At 53.9% G+C, this 19,250-nt stretch overlaps 1 protein-coding gene across 1 annotated transcript; it reads left to right on the forward strand.

The window, feature by feature from the left end:
* The first annotated feature begins 2,107 nt into the window (after window positions 1-2,107).
* Window positions 2,108-15,853, forward strand: TGM1 (transglutaminase 1). The gene is made up of 15 exons (XM_055309307.1): window positions 2,108-2,204; window positions 2,920-3,231; window positions 3,364-3,552; window positions 4,542-4,790; window positions 5,197-5,315; window positions 5,426-5,533; window positions 5,967-6,141; window positions 6,521-6,659; window positions 6,793-6,896; window positions 9,020-9,108; window positions 9,612-9,765; window positions 9,874-10,155; window positions 10,281-10,441; window positions 10,822-10,958; window positions 15,431-15,853. The coding sequence occupies exons 2-15, from the start codon at window positions 2,925-2,927 to the stop codon at window positions 15,657-15,659; spliced, it is 2,442 nt and encodes an 813-aa protein (XP_055165282.1). The 5' UTR covers window positions 2,108-2,204; window positions 2,920-2,924; the 3' UTR covers window positions 15,660-15,853.
* The last annotated feature ends 3,397 nt before the right edge of the window (window positions 15,854-19,250 follow it).

Genomic DNA, 19,250 nt, shown 5'->3' on the forward strand with positions numbered 1-19,250 from the left:
GAATCGGCAAAATCTGAGTTTACCTTCTAGTTGGGGCTGGGGCTGGGATTGGGTTTGGGTTCAGGTTCTGGTTGGGGCCAGGCTACAAAGTAGCTGTAAGTTTAACTAGAAGGACTCAGAAAAGTTTTCCCGTGACTCCTGCCCCTTCCAGATACCTTCTGTGCCCTGGCTCATTCACCACAGCTCAGAAAGCCATTCCCATGAGGAGCAGACCAGAGTCCCTGCTCCACCCACGGGTTACAACAGCATTTGTCCTCTGGAGTAGCATCCTGCGGTTGAAGAGCCCTCAAAAATCCTCCATCTCAGCTGGCCCTCCCAAGTGCTTAGGGATGAGATGGTCAGGCTCATGTACTAACGAGGAAGCCACTATTAGGGCATGCCCAAGGTTGCTGGGCTTGCGTGCTGAAGCCCCAGCTGTCTCTGCACCTTGGTCGGGGATTCCAGACTTGTGTCCTTTCTTCCGTGTTGATGCAGATTGATGGGCAGAGCTTGGCCTCCACACCCAGGCACTGAGCTGGGTGTCTACTCCCTCCCATGGTGCCCTCCCCATCTCGACTATAAAGCCCTGAGGCACTTGAGTCTCCTGAAGGGAGGAGAGGGGAGCAGCTCAGGGGCTAGGGCACTGAGTCAAAACTGGTTAGGTGGGGAAAGGGAAACAGAAGGGGGAGAGTATGACAGGGCATTTCCTAGCTCTCTGGGAATCTACGGGGGCCCTGCCCCTTCCCATGTTCTTAGTGATGCACAGGCAGGCAACCTCAGCAAAGCCCTTTGGCTGACCCACCTGACACCTGCTTGGAATTTTGATTTGTACTTGTGCGTTCCCTGAGAGTGTTAGAGGTGGAGGTGGACTCCCTGCCAGATCTGTGGCTTGGAGCTGGGCAGGCATAGGTCAGTGCGGGTGTGAAGGGCTCCCTGCCAGGTCCTGGAGCCTCAGTCCCCACTCCCTGAGGCCCCTCCTAGCCCGATGCATCATCAAACTCTGCCCTTCCTCAGCTCTGCTTCCTTGTGTCATCTGGCCCACCCTGTTGTCACTGTCTTCTCTGCAGTGGCCCATGGGCAGAGCTAGGGCAACAGCGGGATGGGGGGAAGAGACCCCAAGCAAAGGGCCCCCACCTTCCCAAAGAACTTTCAGGAGAGCCTCCCCAAAGATGCCTGGCCTCCTCTTTGCCTAAGGGCTCTCTCTCAGGGGCATCCCCGGTGTTCTCCGATGCCAGGGTGGAGTTGGGATCCACACAGGGGCAGGTGCCTGGAGCCGGTTGGTCAGGATTTCTGGGAAGAATTCCAGGCTGGAGAATCCTGGACTCCAGCTGACCGCCACCACTCGGTGAGGGGAGGGGGTGTCCTGCAGTCTAGGGAGGGGGCCTCGGTTCCCACCTGTGCCTCAGAGCCAGGGCCTAAGCCTTCACCCAGCCCCCAGGCTGGGGCTGGAAAACAAGAAGCTGCTCCTACCCCAACTCACCCCCCAGTCCCCAGTCCAGTCCCAAACTTGCAGGGACACAGGAAGCTGGGGGCAGTTCATTCATGCCAGGGGCTGTGAAGCAGCCGGAGGTAGAAGGAAGGACAGGGGTGTGGGGGTGAGAGGATCTGGTAGAGCCGGCAGGTCAGGGGCTGGCCGGTGGAGCCAGTCTGAGGGCCTGGCTGCTGATGTCACCAGTTGGCAGCCTAGGATCCCAGGACTCCCTGGGCAGGACCAGGAAAGGGGGCCTGGGAGTGGGGAACACTATGTAGGGGCATGGGTGGAAGGCACCCTGGCCCCTTGCCCAGGGGCTTCTCAGCCAGGAGAGGGGCCCTTTTTGCACCAGTCTGGCAGGAATCGGCCCGGAGTGGGGTCCATCTGTGGGGCAGGCTCACCAAAGCCTTCCACTTTCCCCTCAGCTTTGAGTCCTAACAGACCTTGGCCCCACCCTGTATCATCACATTTCCACAGTTCATCACATTTCCACAGTTCCTCGAAATGGGAAAGGGGACGTGCCTAGGTCTCATTTCCTGCCCCTACCTCCAGAGACAGCCCCAAGAGGCCGGCCTTTGTGTGGGGGGATGGAACAATCAGGCTCCCCCTTCTCTGCGCCTCAGCCCCGCCCTCTCCCCCTCATAAACCACGTACCGCCCGGCCCCACACCTTCCACTTGCCAGCCGCCAGCCCCGTCCCAGCAGTCCCGACCTGGCTGCTGGATCAGTGCTGCTGTCGCCAGCACCGCCACCAGGTGAGGCTCCGTCGGGGATGGTGGTGCTGAGCCCAGGGGGCCGAGGTCAGGCCCCAGCAAGGTGGGGTGTAGGCCAGCCCGAGCCTGCCAGCCCTGGTCAGGTTCCCAGACACAGAAGCTCTGCGCCCCGGGGACCACGGGCTCCCGCACCTGCAGCACCCCACCACTCCTGCAGCTCTGTGTGGGTGCTTGACCCAATGTGGAGAATGCCAAGGACCCCGAGTCCCACATGTCACCCACCTGTCTTCTGCAAGGAGCCTTGGGTGGGGTATCTGCTAAGAATGGGTCCTAGAGGCAGGCAGCTCCTACATCCAAACTGAGTAGCTGTCAGTTTGTCAGATGGTGGGAGCATCTCCCAGGGATGGTCTGTGTTCTGGGTCCTGAGGCTGTGACAAGTGTCCACTCCTTTCTGGGGTGGGTCCTTGAGAGCAGGTTTCTCAATGGGGCATCTGGTTTGGTGGATGTCACTGTGGGGGTAGGAGGGAGAAGATTTCTCTGCACTGTGGGTAGTTTCTCTAGGTGAACCTGAAAATAATCTTTGGGGAGGATCTCTGGTTGGGTCTGGGGGAATCTCCAGGGCAAAAGATCATCTCAGTCTGCTGGATGGGACTGAGTCAGCTCTCTGGATGGAGGGCTTCTGTGTGTGCTGCCTGGGGCATTCGAAGTACAGGAGACCTGAGTGAGTGATCAGAGACTCACTGCTTCTTCCACTCAGGCGTGATGGATGGTCCTCGTTCAGATGTGGGCCGCTGGGGCGGGAACCCCTGGCAGCCCCCTACCACACCTTCGCCAGAGCCAGAGCCAGAGCCAGAGAGACGGTCTCGTCGAGGAGGCCGTTCCTTCTGGGCTCGCTGCTGTGGCTGCTGCTCCTGCCGAAACAGGGCAGATGATGACTGGGGACCTGAGCCCCACCGAGACCGAGGGTCTGGCTCTGGGAGGCGAAGACCCGACTCCCGGGGCTCAGATTCCCGCCGGCCTGGCTCCCGGGCCAGCGGTGTGAACGCAGCTGGAGATGGCACCATCCGAGGTGAGGCCCTCCTATCCACCTTCTCTGAGAGCTGAAAGGCCTTAATGGGGCCTGAGACTCATCCTGACATCTCTGGGGGGCCTGGGAGGCTAAGGATGGGGGCTTTGCTGACCTAGCGCCGTGGCCTTGCAGAGGGCATGCTGGTGGTGACTGGTGTGGATCTGCTGAGTTCGCGGTCAGACCAGAATCGCCGAGAGCACCACACAGATGAGTTTGAATACGATGAGTTGATTATACGCCGTGGGCAGCCTTTTCACGTGGTTCTGCACTTCTCTCGCCCCTATGAATCCTCTGATCACGTCGCCCTGGAGCTGCTTATTGGTCAGTGGGGCCCGCAGTGGAAGGGTGAAAGCCCTACAGTTGGGTGGGGGGGAGGTGGAGGCGCTGGCTAGCAGGGCCTCCCAGCTCTGGTATTAGGGTCAAAGGGATATCTTTAAGTTCCTCCCTCACCACACTCCTCACCTCTGCCAGATAAGACAGGTGCAAGCATAGGAGTGTGTTTCAGAGTGCTGGTGTCCCATTTCCCTAAGCTCCCCCTCTTTGAGCCTTCAGGAGCATCTGTCTCAAAATACTTTCTCTTAGGTGGTCGCTGCAATCAATGTCTTATTTATTGTGGCTTCTGTGTGTCTTTCTCTCTGGGTCTTTTGTCCTTCCCCAGGGTGTGGCTGGCTCTCTCCTCTCTGTCCAGCTCTGTTTCTCTGTTTCTCTGTCCCCATGGCCCAGGGCAGGTGCCTCCCTCACCGCGTTGCTTGGTGGCCGTTGACTGCACAGGCTGGTGATTATGCTGCTGCCGGGGGCGGGCGACTCCTCATACCCTTTGATTAGGACCTAGCCTGGCCCACCCCAGCCTCTAATTTCCCAAGTACCCCCATCACCGCCACCAGGGATGCTCTAGGCTCTGGAAGCTACAGCCCCACGGTGTAGGCAGGGTTGGCCTTCGGGATCTGGGCTGCCGTTTCACATGGGGTAGAGGCATCTGGACCCAGCCAGGGTGTCTGTTCCTCCAGCCCAGGCACTGGGACAGTCAGACAGGCAAAGGTGATGGTGGCCTCATCTCTTCTACCCACCCCTGAGTTCAGTGTCAGGAGAACAGGTTTGGGATGTTGGACTGAGGCTCTGCCCTGGCATGCGGGCAAGCATCGGGTGGGGACAGCTGCTCTCAGTGACTGTCACAGACTAAGGTGACGGCCCAGCTCAGGGACACACACACACCTGGCTCATTCACATTCTGGGTGGGGCTGGGAGAAGTCTAAGGCTCTGTCTCCTCTCCGAGAGGCCTCACCAGCTAATTGCTGCTTCCCCTACTCCAGGAAACAACCCTGAGGTGGGAAAGGGCACCCACGTGATCATCCCAGTGGGCAAGGGGGGCAGTGGAGGCTGGAAAGCCCAGGTGACCAAGGCCAGTGGGCAGAATCTGAACCTCCGAGTCCACACCTCCCCCAATGCCATCATCGGCAAGTTTCAGTTCACTGTCCGCACACACTCAGAGGCTGGCGAGTTCCAGCTGCCTTTTGACCCCCACAACGAGATCTACATCCTCTTTAATCCTTGGTGCCCAGGTGAGTCTGCTGGAGTCAAGAGCTCGGTGTGGACGGGAAGGTAGGCGGGTCAGAGTTTTCCTCCTAGAATCCTAGGCTAGGTGCCTAGGTGCCTGGCTCTAGGAGAAGCCAGCCTCCTATTGTCCTCGTGAGGGAACACAGGTCCAGCATAGTGGACTGCATGAACTGCATGACAGTTCAAGGTCATGCAGCCTTGCCTCTCCTGGTGAACAGCCCTGGTTCCATCACCTTCCTCCCACCATCTCTATCATGCTCTGTTCACCCTCCCAGGGAGGAGGTGTCAGGCTTGAGGTGTCCCCCCCCGCCTTCCTCCTCTGTGGACAGTAGTCCTGCAGAACTGGCCCAGGGGCAGGTGGGGCTCAGGCAGAGGGCTAGAGGGGACCAGGCCTGTGTTTTGGGGACATAGAGGACATCGTGTACGTGGACCATGAGGACTGGCGACAGGAGTACGTGCTTAATGAGTCGGGGAGAATCTACTACGGGACTGAAGCACAGATTGGTGAGCGGACCTGGAACTATGGGCAGGTATGGCTGGCCAGGGCCAAGTGTGCTTGCGGGAGTAAAAGGCAGGTGGAGTGGGGTGAGGGGGGGTTGCTGGCTAAGGGGTCACCTCTGCTCTCTCTCCCTCCCTCCAGTTTGATCACGGGGTGCTGGATGCTTGCCTGTACATTCTGGACCGGCGGGGCATGCCATACGGAGGCCGTGGGGACCCTGTCAGTGTCTCCCGGGTCATCTCTGCCATGGTGAGCACCCCCGTGTTTCTGAGTGCTATTATGTATCTGCCTCTCGCCTCCCCTGCCCTCTGCTCCTGCCCTTTCTGACTTCTCCAGGAACTTAGCCCTATCCTCCTCTTGCAAAGGGTATTATGGGAGGGGTCTCACTCCTTCTCTTTCCTCCTTGTGTGGCCCCACCCCACCCTTCTTGGCTTTGGTCCCAGCTCTTGTGGAATGTAGGGCCAAGCCCAAAACTTGGCACACCCAGGATTCACATTACTGTGTCAGATCTGGTGGGGGGTGGGGGGTGAGGGGGCAAGACTTGATGTCTTTGGGAGCGGCGGGTAGGGCTTAGGCTGCTGGCTAGATCCTGAGGAGTGGTGGCAGGGGCAGGGCTGGGGACCACATAGGAGGTCCTGACCCTCCCCTTCCGCTCCACCCCACTCCATCCTGTCCTGGGCAGGTGAACTCCTTGGATGACAATGGGGTCCTGATTGGAAACTGGTCTGGTGATTACTCTCGAGGCACCAACCCTTCAGCGTGGGTGGGCAGCGTGGAGATCCTACTCAGCTACCTCCGCACTGGCTATTCTGTCCCCTATGGCCAGTGCTGGGTCTTCGCCGGTGTGACCACCACAGGTAGTGGAGGGACTGGGACAGGAGCAGCCTGGGCCCTACACGAAAGAGGGAGGGAATCCAGAGCCCCAACCAGCGGTGACTATAGTGCAGGGACAGATTGAGGGGGTGGTTGGTAGGCTGGCCTTAATTATCATTAATTAGTGTTAACTACTTAGGCCTAGGGGAGAGGAGAGAGAGGGCCAGGCAGGAAAAGGTTGGGCAGGTGTCCTGGCTTCCCCTAACTCCCAGTGCTCCCTGGCCCAAAGGCCTCCTGACCCCTGACCCTGCTTGGGAACCCCAGTGGCCTTGTCCCACTGCTGTTCCTCACCTGATACCTCACTCACCTGCCTCCACCCCATCCCTGTGTGGGATGTGAACCCCAACCCTGGCCCTTCCACAGTGCTGCGTTGCCTGGGCCTGGCTACCCGCACTGTCACCAACTTCAACTCGGCACATGACACAGACACATCCCTCACCATGGACATCTACTTTGACGAGAACATGAAGCCCCTGGAGCACCTGAACCATGATTCTGTTTGGTGAGGCTGGGGCCAGGGCTGGGCCGCCCATCCCTGTTGAGGGATGGTCACCCCTAACACCTGGATGTGGAGAGGACACGGGGGAGGCCCTGAGCAGGTGGCTCAGACCCAGCCCCTCCCTGTGTCCATCTAGGAACTTCCACGTGTGGAATGACTGCTGGATGAAGAGGCCAGACCTGCCCTCTGGCTTTGACGGGTGGCAAGTGGTGGACGCCACGCCCCAGGAGACCAGCAGCGGTGAGCCGGGGTCCTGCCTTCTCCTGTGCCCCACCATGGCCCCATGCCCATCTCCCAGCCTGAGGGACAGACCCTGGGGGTCAGTGCCAGTCTGGCCTACAGAGCCAGGCCCTTTCACCCCTATGTTTCTGTAAACAGGCTTACCGGCAGCATCACTGATTGGACTTTAGCTGATTTTCACCTTTCTGTGTAACTCTTTGCCTAGATTTTCTTTATTTATGATTTATTATGATTGCTATATTGAGATGGCTCAAAAGTCAAAAGATTCAAGAGAGTTCAGTGAGAGGTTTCCCTCCCTAAGACACCCACGCTTCTCATTTGCTTTTTTGCTTACACATCCCAGAGATAATTAATTGAAGGACCCTTTGATTTATGTATAGTTTTAAAGCTAGAAAGGTCATTATAATAAGTAATACATGCCTGCAAGGAGGGAAAGAGTATAGAATTGAATAACACAAAATGTAAAATTTTCCCTATTCTCTCAGGACGCTTTTGTTTTGTTTTGTGTAAATGTCTAGGTCCCATCCCAGACCTGACACGTCAGGCATTCCAGGGATAGACTGATGTGAAGAGTCTAGGTTTCTGAAAGTTTGAAAATTCCCCTGGTGATGCTGAAGATCAGCTGGGATGGGGACCACTGCAAGCCTTTGTGGGACCCATGGGTAGTGCTAGCCCAGAGAAGTGGAGTGGCTCTCACTAGGGCACAGAGCATTAGGTCAGCGGCAGAGCCCCTCTCGTCCCTGACTCCCTCCCTTCACACATTCTCACTTTCGCCCAAGTTCCCCTCTTGACTGTTTCGTTGCTCGTTTTACGTTGTATGCATAGTATGGAATAAAACCAGGGTTCAAATAGTTCGAAGAAGAAAATAGCCCCCATTACCCAGCCCTCAGAAATCATCGCTGACAACATCACCTTTTCCCCAGTGCACACATTTCTGCAAAAACTAGACCTGCTGTCCACTCTATTCTCAAATAGCCCTCCCTTCCCGCCTCAACATTCCAGCTCCAGGCAGCCAGACTGTGCTTCCTGCTGCCTTCCTCCCCACCTCTCCCTTCTTTACCCCAGGTCAGAGGGTGCTTGCCTAGCCTTCATCCCTCTTCTCTGGCCAGACCCCTCCCTCTCAGTCATCTCCATGAGTGGTGCCCCTGACTTGGGCAAGCCGGTGATGCCCACCATGCTAGAACAGCCTGGCCCAGGACACTGGGAGATCTGAGTTCCCGTCCCCACTCTGGGAAGGTGCATAGCCAGGCAAGGGTTCCAAGGCCAGGCAGGACCCAGGCTATATTCCAGCTTGATCACTTCTCAGATATGTCATCTTGGGCAAGTTGCTTGCACCTTTGCGCTTTGGTGTTGTCTATAATATGGGGATAATATATACCAGATAGGGTCGTTGGGGGGAATTAAATGAGATCATCACACATTAGAGAGATTAGCAACATGCCTGGAACATAGCAGCTACTCAGTAAATATCAGCTCCTTCCATTCTCTGATATGATTATCTTGTCAGATTCTAACATCTGTTTGGGCCATCTGTAAAAGGATGTGCTGGTGTTTTCTAACATTCTTTTCTGTTGGATGGCCCGCACTTCCTATTTTTTGTCCTCTCTTGTCAAGCCTCTCCCTTGCCAGCCTATCTCCTTCGGAAAACTCTCCTGAGCATGCTGAGAATAGACTCTATTTCCTACCAGATCCCCTCCCACCTCCCCACAGAGAGGACACACCACAGGATACAGAGCTGAGGATTTCTTCTGGATCTTTCTGGAAGGGTGGCTGTTTTCCCAGCCAGCAAGCAGAGCCATCATGGGCTCTGGGTTTGTCTTGATGCAGGATGGTCCTGACCTCGGGGGGTCACAGACAGCCAACATCCAGCTTCAGACAGTGGAGAAAGGATGTGCTGATGATTTGGTTATCAAGGCAGGCTTGTCCCACATTTAGCCCCGCCCTGGTTGGCTGAGGCCCAAATGGACCTGAGCTCTTCCTTGTGCTACTTCCCTGGGTTGGACCAGGTGGCACCTGCCCCTGAGGCAGTGGGCACTGCACCTGGCTGGGTGGGCCTCCTCTCCCCAGGATCACAGGGTCCCCTTGGCCTCCTTGGATCTTTCACTTCTGTCCTGCTCCCCCAGGGATCTTCTGCTGTGGCCCCTGCTCTGTGGAATCCATCAAGAATGGCCTAGTCTACATGAAGTATGACACACCCTTCATTTTTGCTGAGGTGAGGGCCATGCTCCAGATGCTTTCTTGGGCTGTCTGGTAGAACCACAGCACTGGTGTCAGGCCTGGGCTCTCTGGTCCTGATTTCACTGCTGACTGACTAGCTGTGTGACCTTGGGCAAGTCACTTATTCTAGAGTCTAGGTTTCCTCAACTGTAAAAGGGTGATAATAATGGCTGCTGTGCTTCCTGTACTCAGGATCAAAAGAAATAATGGGTACGAACCTGCTTTATAAGTTGTAAAGTCCGTGAAGGAGCATAAGGGATTACTGTTATTAATGCTAAAATACACTGCAAGGACCCTCCCAGTTTCTTCTCTGCTCTCTGGCTTCATCTGGCTCAGCTTGGAAAGTCTCCCAGTTTGGCTGTGCCAGGAAGTTCCCAACCTTTGGATCCTGCCTTCCCTCCTGCTGGAGGTCAGGGGAAGGCAGCTGGGGGTTAGGCCTATACTCAGACCCTCTGGCCTGCTCATTCTTGGCTTCCACCCCCCACACTCCCCCAACAGGTCAACAGTGACAAAGTTTACTGGCAGCGACAGGACGATGGCAGCTTCAAGATCGTGTATGTGGAAGAGAAGGCCATTGGCACGCTCATTGTCACAAAAGCTGTTGGATCCAACATGCGGGACGATGTCACCCACATCTATAAACACCCAGAAGGTACCATCCCTTCAGCCTCATCAACTCTGGCCTATACCAAGGGTTTTCCACTGAGCACGTGCCCACCCTGGAAGTAGCTGTAACCTCACCTTGACCCTTAACCCCCAGGCTCAGAAGCAGAGCGCAAGGCGGTGGAGACAGCAGCTGCGCATGGCAGCAAACCCAACGTGTACACCAACCGCGACTCGGCTGAGGATGTGGCCATGCAGGTGGAGGCCCAAGACGCAGTGATGGGGCAGGACCTGACAGTCTCCGTAGTGCTGACCAATCGCGGCAGCAGCACCCGCACTGTGAAGCTGCATCTCTACCTCTCAGTCACCTTCTACACCGGTGTTACAGGGCCTGTCTTCAAGGAGAGCAAGAAGGAAGTGGTGCTCGCGCCAGGGGCCAGTAAGTGCTTCTTCCCCAGCCCTGCCCCACTGATGGCCAGGCATCCCATGGCCATGGGCCTGGAGACCCCAGGAGGCCGCGCCTGTGTAAGCAGGTCCTGGTGACACCTTGAGTCTCCTCCCCAGCGGAACGCGTGTCCATGCCCGTGGCCTACAAGGAATACCGGCCCCAACTCGTAGACCAGGGGTCCATGCTGCTCAATGTCTCAGGCCACGTCAAGGAGAGTGGGCAGGTGCTGGCCAAACAGCATACCTTCCGTCTGCGCACCCCAGATCTCTCCCTCACAGTGAGTGCTGGTTGCTGGATGTGCGGGAGGCTCTAGGGCTGAGGGAAATACTAGGGGAAGGGGCGAGAGCAGTAAGCTGGGAGAGGCCTGGCCTGGTGAGCAGTTCCAGGAGAAGGAGGTCAGAGACTGGCTTTGGGCTCTTGGGCCTGTTTCCTCATCTGTAAAATTGGATCTCATATCCTCAACCCTGCAGAAGCTTTGGTGGGGGAGCAGGTTGGAGTTGCTTCTCTGGCTTTTGTGGAGCCCCATTTCTCTCAGTGACAGAAATGTGGGACTTGGGGAGGTTTGGATGCAGAGAGTTTCCCTTGTATGGTGGAGTGTGTGGTTCCACTGTATGTGGCAGGGGTCTCTGATGTGGAGGTGGGCCTCTTTTTCTCCAGTTATTGGGGGCAGCTGTGGTTGGCCAGGAGTGCGAAGTACAGATTGTCTTCAAGAACCCCTTGCCTGTCACCCTCACCAATGTCGTCTTCCGGCTTGAGGGCTCCGGACTACAGAGACCCAAGATCCTCAATGTGGGGTGAGTCTCGCCTCTCCCCTGCCCCTATCCTTTCCTGCCTCCCAGACTGCCCCGGGTCCCACAATGCTTTCTCTCTTGGTCAGGACAGTAGTCAGCCAGGACCCAGTAGGGCCAGCCAGCAGTACCTCCTGACCCAGTTCAGTGCCAACAGCATTTAAGGAGACCTGCCCTGTGCCTACGGCTGGGCTGGTCCTTCCTCACTAGGGAGGCAACACTTCACTTAGGAATCTTAGCAACTCATCACCAACACGTGCCCAGCACTCAGGAACCGACTGGGCACTTGAGGATCATTATCTCCTTTGCAGACCACAAAAACCCTTTAAAGTACAGTCACGATCATCATGTGATTAAAAGCAAAGCTTTGGGATCCTGAAGACTTGGGTTCAAGTCCTAGCTCCAGCACTCACTGGCTCTGTGCCCTGGAGCAGGTGACTTGTCTCTTTTAAGTCTATTTTCTTACTTGGAAAGTGGGGGTGATAACTGTTCCGGCTCCGAAGGTGGCTGGGAGAGCTGGGTGAGATACTCATGGAAAGTAGTGTCAGCCTTGGCAGCGTGAGCACAGCGTGAGCCTCTATTGGCCATTCTTATTTTTAAGTATGGCCACCATCACCCCCACTTTGCGATAGGGAAGCTGGCAGCCATGCCTCACAAGGTCTCCCAGCCCATAAGGAGCAGACTGTGCTCTTCCCACCAGGGCACATCCGACAGGCAGGCTCTCAAGCCTTTTGCTTCATTTGTGCCATGAGGGCTGAGCAGCAGCTCCCAAGGAGAGGGCCTTGTGCCTCAGGCCCTCCACCCGCCCCCCTGGGCCACCCTCCACCCTGCCCCGGCCAGGCGAGGCTCTGAATGCAGTGAGGACACACTGAGGGCTTGTGTCTCTGGGCCTGTGCTGTCCTCTCTGACATAGACCCACACACGCTGGTGTGTCCCTCCCCGGAATAGCACAGAGGGAAAGCAGAGAAGGCCAGAGGCTGACCTTTAAATCAGACTTCTGGGGACAGGGGCAGGTACTTTCCTCTTTTGACAAAGAGTGCCTGAGGGAAAGGGGTGGCCCCTATGGAGGAGCTGGGTGGGGAAGCAGAGGGTCCCTGCCCACCCTGCCCATTCCTTGACTGGACACACAGCAGGCTCTGCCTGCTGGCGGCTCCCACTTTTGCCAACAGACCAAAGCTGAAAAGTTGCCTTCTTGATCTCTGCCCCAGCCTTGACCCTGGATGATGCGATATGCCACAAAGGAGTGCTTTCCCCATTTTGCCCTACGTGGGTCTCTGTCACCTTAGAGAGTGCAGCCTGGGGCTCCCAGGTAGCTCACCCTACAGGCATCTCTCACCTGCAGATGAGGTCCCCCTGTTCCAAGGGAACCCCAAGCTGGAGTCCCCTCAGCACCTCCACCAGACCTTTGATTCTTGGCCCTGCCTAGGAGTAAAGAGATGTGCTGAGCATGGGAAGATCCAGCCCCTCTCTTTAGCTGTGGGGCTTCTGTGAGCCTCCCCTTAACCCCTGCCTTTAAAGGCCCCAGTCTTCCCTCCAGTAAACAAGAGGGTTGGATGATGGTTTCTCAAGGCAGGTCCTCCCTGGACATTCTGTGGCTCCTCACTACTTCGAACCCAGTGTGGGGTCTACAGAACAATTGAGAACTCCAAGGGGGAGGTCCCTGTGCGGGTGGTTCAGATATATTAGATTCCAAGACGGGTGTTACTTTGCTCTTGGCACATCAAAAGCTGTGGAATGGAAACCCCATTAAGCATAAGGTGTGCCACCCAGCGGGGTGACTGGCCACTTAATAAACATTCCAGACTTACTCCTCCAGGTGGCTGTTGTCACCGCCGAACCAGTCACCAGGGGAGGCTGGAAGTCTGTTCCAAACTCTTCTGGGGAATTTCCCTCGCAGCCTGAATCATAGTCTCTAGAATGTCTTTAGGGGGGCCTTCTGGGGCAGGTTTGACTTTGGAGGAACAGCCCGAAGCCATTTAGAGCTAAGACTAATTAATAAGGCAAGTAGACAAGGGGGTAATAGTGCTTTTTTCCATCAAAAATAGTGCTCTTTTCCATCCTCCTTGGCTGTAAAGGAGGAACAGGGTGTCTATGGGGCATTGAGGGGAGAGGGACAGAGAGAGACTAGACTGGGTGCACATGATGTACCTGTGGTTTTCGGTGGCTCTGAAGAAAACTCTGAGAGTTTTTAAAAATGTTTCAAGCCTTGGCAACATGGTTGAACAAGTACATAATTGAAAGACAGTGCTCATTTGGATGTCTAATTCCTGGTGTCCTTGTCAGAGAGTTGGTTTCATTGACTGCACTCAGTTTCAGGCACATTCCAGCCATAGCAGGTGATGTGCTTGCAGACGTGGGTGTGGCAAGGTCACAGCTCACCCAAAGGCCAGGACTGGGAGGGGTCTTGACATTGCTAGCTGGAAGCTGGAAAGCAACTTCTCTTGGAAATAATGGTGCAAGTAAAGGCTTTGTTCTGAGATAGTACAGTTCGATTCTAGTCTGAATGAAGTAGACTTTGGAAGCTGGCCTGAGCCTAAACAACTTCATGGAAAAGTAGACACAAGTTAAAAATGCAGATTTGCAACCAGCCACAGCATAGCCTACCTATGAAGTTATAGATGTAATGTCCAGTTATATATTATGATAAGTCTAGATATGAGGTCTATAACTTAACAGGTAGATCATATCTCTCTCCCCACCTTCCACTTCTTCCCTCCTTCTTTCATGGAGCTTAGAGGCACCTGCAAGACCATCTGATCCTGCCCCTCATTTTACATTCACTCCCATTTTACAGACCAGAAAGTGAGAATTGGAGAAGTTTAGTAACTTGTAAACCACGCAGCTAACAGTGGTAGAAGAAAAGAGTACAGGTGGTCCAGAGAAGCCCTTTGGAAGCAGGTTCCAAGCTGAATGTTTTGCCCCAAGGAGAGCTTATCTTTGAAATTGGGGTGGTGGTGCCTTCTCTTGGAGTACTGAGGTGTCTGCACAGAGTCAGGCTCCGAAGAAGATCCCCAGGGTGGGCTTGGGTTGAAGAGAGGGCTGGAGGCAAGGGTTCGGGGCAGAGGCAGGGGAGGACAGATGCTAACAGGCACAAGCAGGCATGAATGCAGAAATGCAATTGTGTTCAGTGTGTAAAGCGCACAAGCAGACTGCTGTGGGAGCTCAGGGCAGGATGAGGTTCATTTCCAAGGGCAGGAGGTGCTCAAGGGAGCCCTCACTGAGGGGGTGGCGTGAGCGGGGCCTGGAACCAGCCCAGGAGCAGAGCACAAAAACAGAGTGAGTTCAGGGAGGGGAAGGAGCTGGCTGTCAGGGCTGGTGGGCAGGAGGAATGGTGGAGGGTGATGAGGCTGCGCAGGCAGGGCTGAGTCAGAGAGCCTGTGTGTCGGGTTAGGGAGCTGCAGTCTTATCCCATAAGCACCAAGGAAGCCAAGCCCTCGAAGAGTTCAGTTCACTTCCGAGTGACTAGAGACTAGGGTAGAAAAATAAGATAGAACATAGGAGGCAAGGAGGCCAGTTAGAAGGTTGGTGAAATTGTGACTCCCAGAGGGATGGTCTGGGACTAGATTTCCAGAGGTCCATGAAGAAGGGAGAAAATGAAGACGCTGTAGTATGTGTGTGCACACACACGTATGTTTCTCTCTCACAGGCACACAGGTGTTTGTCACTTTAAAGATGCCATTTGTCTGCTCTTGGGGAGAATTTTTCTTTTTCTCTGAGATAGCATCTTTTCAATGTTTTGGGGTATTAAAAATGTGCCTTCTGGTTTGGAAAGATGATCATAGCAGAGGATAATTTTCTTCCACTTTCTTTCTTGGCAAAACTGAAATTATTTGGCAATACTGTGTTGAGCCCCAGAGTCTTGTGTTTTGTTTTTGTTTTTTGTTTTTTTTTTTTGAAGATTTTACTTATTTGAGAGAGAGAGAGAGAGAGCAAGAGAGCACAACCAGGGGGAGGGGCAGAGGGAGAGGGAGAAGCAGACTCCCCACTGAACAGGAAGCCTGACTTGGGGCTGTATCCCAGGAACATGACCTGAGCTGAGGGCAGATGCTTAACCAACTGAACCACCCAGGTGTCCCCAAAGTCTTGTTTTGAAGTTTCCTTCATCCTGGAAACCCCAGATGGGTTAGGGATGGATGGTGTGGCTAGAGCAGGAGCACTGGTGATAGAGAGGTGAGGGAGACAAGGCAGCAGTCTCTGTCCAGGTGTTTCTGAGGGGGTGGTAGGAGTCCCAGGATGACCAGAAGATTCCCAGCTCAGGCAGCTGGGAGGGTGGCTGCTGACCGGCTACGCAGAGGCAAAGGCCAAGAGGCCTTGGGGCTTAGGCTTTGTCCTGGCTGTGGGTATGGGGTTTCCAGCTGAGCCCAGAAATGCCAGAAGGGCTCCATCTCCTGCTCCTTCTTTCCTGGCTGGCCCATCATTCCTTCCTCCAAACTCTACCGCCAGTCACTCCAGGCCTATGACCCTGTCTCTCCCCACAGGGACATTGGGGGCAACGAGACAGTGACACTACACCAGAAGTTTGTGCCTGTGCGGCCAGGCCCCCGCCAGCTCATCGCCAGCTTGGACAGCCCACAGCTCTCCCAGGTGCATGGTGTCATCCAGGTGGACGTGGCTCCAGCCCCTGGGGGTGGGGGCTTCTTTTCAAATGCTGGAGGCAATAGTCCCTCGGGGGAGACCATCCCTATGGCATCTCGAGGTGGGGCTTAGCCCCTGGCCGGGAGCAATGGGACTGGAGTCAGATGAACAAGGACACTGCCTCAAGTGCACAAGTGCACTCAAGTGCCCACTGCACAGCTGCTCCCCAAAGGCTCAGGTGGGGAGGCCAGGGCATCTGGGGAGGGAGCCAATCTTCACTTGCACAGGGCAGCACAGATGCTAATAAACTTTTTTAATGAACTGTTTTTAATGAAACTGTCCATCCATTTGTGAGTTCGTGGCAGGCCAAGGAGTGTGGACTCACAGTCTGTCCTGGGGATGCAGGTGGCATTTCTGGCGCCCCTGGTTCTGAGAAGTCTGGCTGACAAGTTAGCGATGGTGCCAGCTCAGCAGCTCTTGATAGTGCCTGCTTAGCATCAGGACAACCTTGAGTGTTTGACTCAAGGCACCCCCCAGTCCCCCCAGGGTGCATCTACTGACCAAAACCCTTTGGCAGCCCCCTGGAGTGGGGTTGGACTGCCTCCCTTCCATGGCATCTACAGTAGGAGTGAAGGATCTAAGCTGCCTTTTGTAGATACGTATTTGAGGTACAGATAGTCTGGAGTTCTCTCTGAACAGCAAAAACCACTTTCCAATATTTATTTTCAAATGTCCTCTTCTGAGAGTTTTTACAAAAGTAATACATGTTCAATGTTGAGAATTGAGAAAATATAGAAAATTGTAAAGAAGCCTCAAACGCCACCAGGTATGGAAATTAGCTGTTAATGTTGCATTTCATATGCTGTTTCCTACCCACCCACCCCCATGCAATCTGGGGTGAGCATTTTCTTACAGCATTAAATATTCTCCCAAAGCTCATGTTTACACTGGATAGTAGTCTTGGCTTCCAGGCCATCCTCATGGTCCTCCTGCAGCCCCTGCTCAGCCCTGGTGTGTTGGAGTGTTTCAGGCCTCCACCCAGGAGCTCCCCTATCCAGCTACACTCTGCCGTGGCGAGCCCTGCCCAGTCTCATGATTTTAAGGACTACTGGGTCCCCAGATTGTATCTGTTTTCTTTGGACTTCAGTACTTGCTTATCTACTGCTCTCTCAGCATGTCTACTGGCTATCTCATAGACGCCCCATGTATTCTGTCCAAGATTGAATTCCTGACTTCCTCTAGCATATCCTCCCACGGGCTTCTCTCTATCAGCAAATGGCAACTCCATCTTTCCAGGTTTCATGGTCCCCAAAGCTTGGGGTCATTCTTGACTTCTCTTACATCCCATATTGAGTCTATCGGTGAATCTTGACGGTCTGTATCCCGTACAGAGATGTCCAGCATCTTCCACTACCAGCTACTAGAGCTGCCTTCAGCTCTCACCTGGATTGCTCCCCAGCCTCCTGATCACTTCCCCCACTTTCACTCTTGCCCTCTAATCCTCTGCTCTGCATGTAGCAGCCAGAATGGCCAGGTAAATCTAATTGAGTCAGTCCTCCGTTCAAAACCTTCTACAGGCCTGGCCGCTGCTTTTCCTCCTGGAGGAGCACAGCCCCAGCCTACAAGGCCAGCTCCTCCCTGTTATTCAGGTCTTAGCTCAGGCTACCTCCTCAGGGAGCTCTTCCCTGGCCCTCAATCTGATTTGTTTTCCTGCCCCCTGGTCTCTTTAGCTCTTGTCATCCTATCTTTTTTCACGTCCTGCCTAGCACTCATTGTTTGACATTGGAGTGTTTGTTTATTAAACTGTCTCTTTTCTCTGAAATGTGAGTTCTGTAAGAACCGAGACCTTCTGTGTCTTGTTCACACCCTGGTCCCAGGCCCTAGAATGGGGCCTAGGGCTGAGTGGCATAAGAGATGCTTGCTTCTTGGGACGCCTGGGTGGCTCAGTGGTTTAGAGCCTGCCTTCAGCCCAGGGTGTGATCCTGGAGTCCTGGATCAAGTCCCACATCGGGCTTCCTGCGAGGAGCCTGCTTCTCCCTCTCCCTGTGTGTGTCTCTGCCTCTCTCTCTATGTCTCTCATGAATAAATACATAATCTTAAAAAAAAAAAAAGAGAGATGTTTGCTTCTTACAATTTAAAGGCAATAGCTCGGGGCACCTGGGTGGCTCAGTGGTTGAGCGTCTGCCTTTGGTTCAGCTCATGATCCCAGGGTCCTGGGATGGAGCCCCCTGTTGGGCTTACAGCTCAGTGAGGAGCCTGCCTCTCCCTCCACCTCTGCCCCTCTCCGTTCTTGTGCTCTCTCTCTCTCTCTCTCTTGCAAATAAATACTTTTTTCTTTTCTTTCTCTTTCTTCTTTTTTCTTTTCTTTCTTTTATTTTCCTTTTCTTTCTTAAGATTTATTTATTCATGAGAGACACAGAGAGAGAGAGAGGCAGACACAGACAGAGGGAGAAGCAGGCTCCGTGCAGGAAGCCTGATGTGGAACTCAATCCTAGGACCCCGGGATCACAACCTGAGCCAAAGGCAGATGCTCAATCACTGAGCCACCCAGGTACCCCACAAATAAATAAAGTCTTAAAAAAAAAAAAAAAAAGAAGAGTCAAATGTTCAACCAACTGAGCCACCTGGGCACCCTCCCTTTTTCTTTCTAAATAAACAGAAGATAGTTTTGGTTTTAAGAAATCCACTAGAGTTGCCCTCTTGGTTGCTGCTGCTGGGCTGATGAAGCAGTCATTGTCTGAGAGTCTTGGTGACCTGTTTCGGTTCTCCTGGGACACCTGGTATACAAAGTTGATCACTAGGGAGGTGGTATATTCTTTGCATCAGTAGCCCAGGATTTCCTGAGTGTAAAGAACCAGTATTCTCTTTAATTCCTTCTGCCCCAAGATTTAAAGTTGGGGTCACTAGTGTGGACTCTGGTAGCTTCAACTGAGGCCTGACAGGAGGGAAGGGGACCATCCTAGGCTTGAGGGTCCCTGAACCCCCGCCAAGTGGGTTTGATTTGGCCAAGCCTATGGCTAATGCTAGAAGCTCCTGCAGCCCCTTGGCTCAGGGAGCAAAGGCGGACCTGGGTGTCGAAGCCTGGCAGCTCATGTACCAACCTTTGTGGTTGATTTTCTAAGAGGACATGAAGTGGGTGGAAGAAGTATAGCAGGCCCTGTGGACAGCAGAGCTCTCCCCCAAATAAGCATGGAAGCTGGCAGGCTGGCCCTTTTGGACGCAGTGCTTGGGAAATTCTGAAAGAAATAAAAACACCAAAGATTTTTATTTTCCTGATGAGGAAAAGCCACGTGGAGCTAATTACAAATATAAAGGCAAAAATGCAGGAGAAGTGACTTACAAATGTTTCCTAGATTTATGGATCATAGTGGTTGCACTTTCTTTTAAATAAAGTTTTTTAAAATTTTTTATTTTACATTTTAAAAATAACGGCTAACTTCAGCTGTTCTAAGGTCCACCCTGGAAAGGGTGTATTTGTCCACAGTTGGACCAGAATTTTACAGGAGAGACTGACTGGCAGGATCCAGCCATGGCAGTGGCTAATGGACCTATCCCTTTGCCCATTTAACAAATATTCAGTGATGTGTGCCAAGCAATGGACTAAGTGCTGAAGCACAGGACAATGCTAGTTCTTGCCCTATGGAAGCTTGCAGTCTGCAAAAGAAACAGAATAACTACATGAAATAAAGTAGGGTAAATAGCTCTGAAGTTTACAGTAGAGGC

This window comes from Nyctereutes procyonoides, unplaced genomic scaffold, assembly GCF_905146905.1.
Source record: "Nyctereutes procyonoides isolate TBG_1078 unplaced genomic scaffold, NYPRO_anot_genome, whole genome shotgun sequence".
In the NCBI taxonomy this organism is placed as follows: domain Eukaryota; kingdom Metazoa; phylum Chordata; class Mammalia; order Carnivora; family Canidae; genus Nyctereutes; species Nyctereutes procyonoides.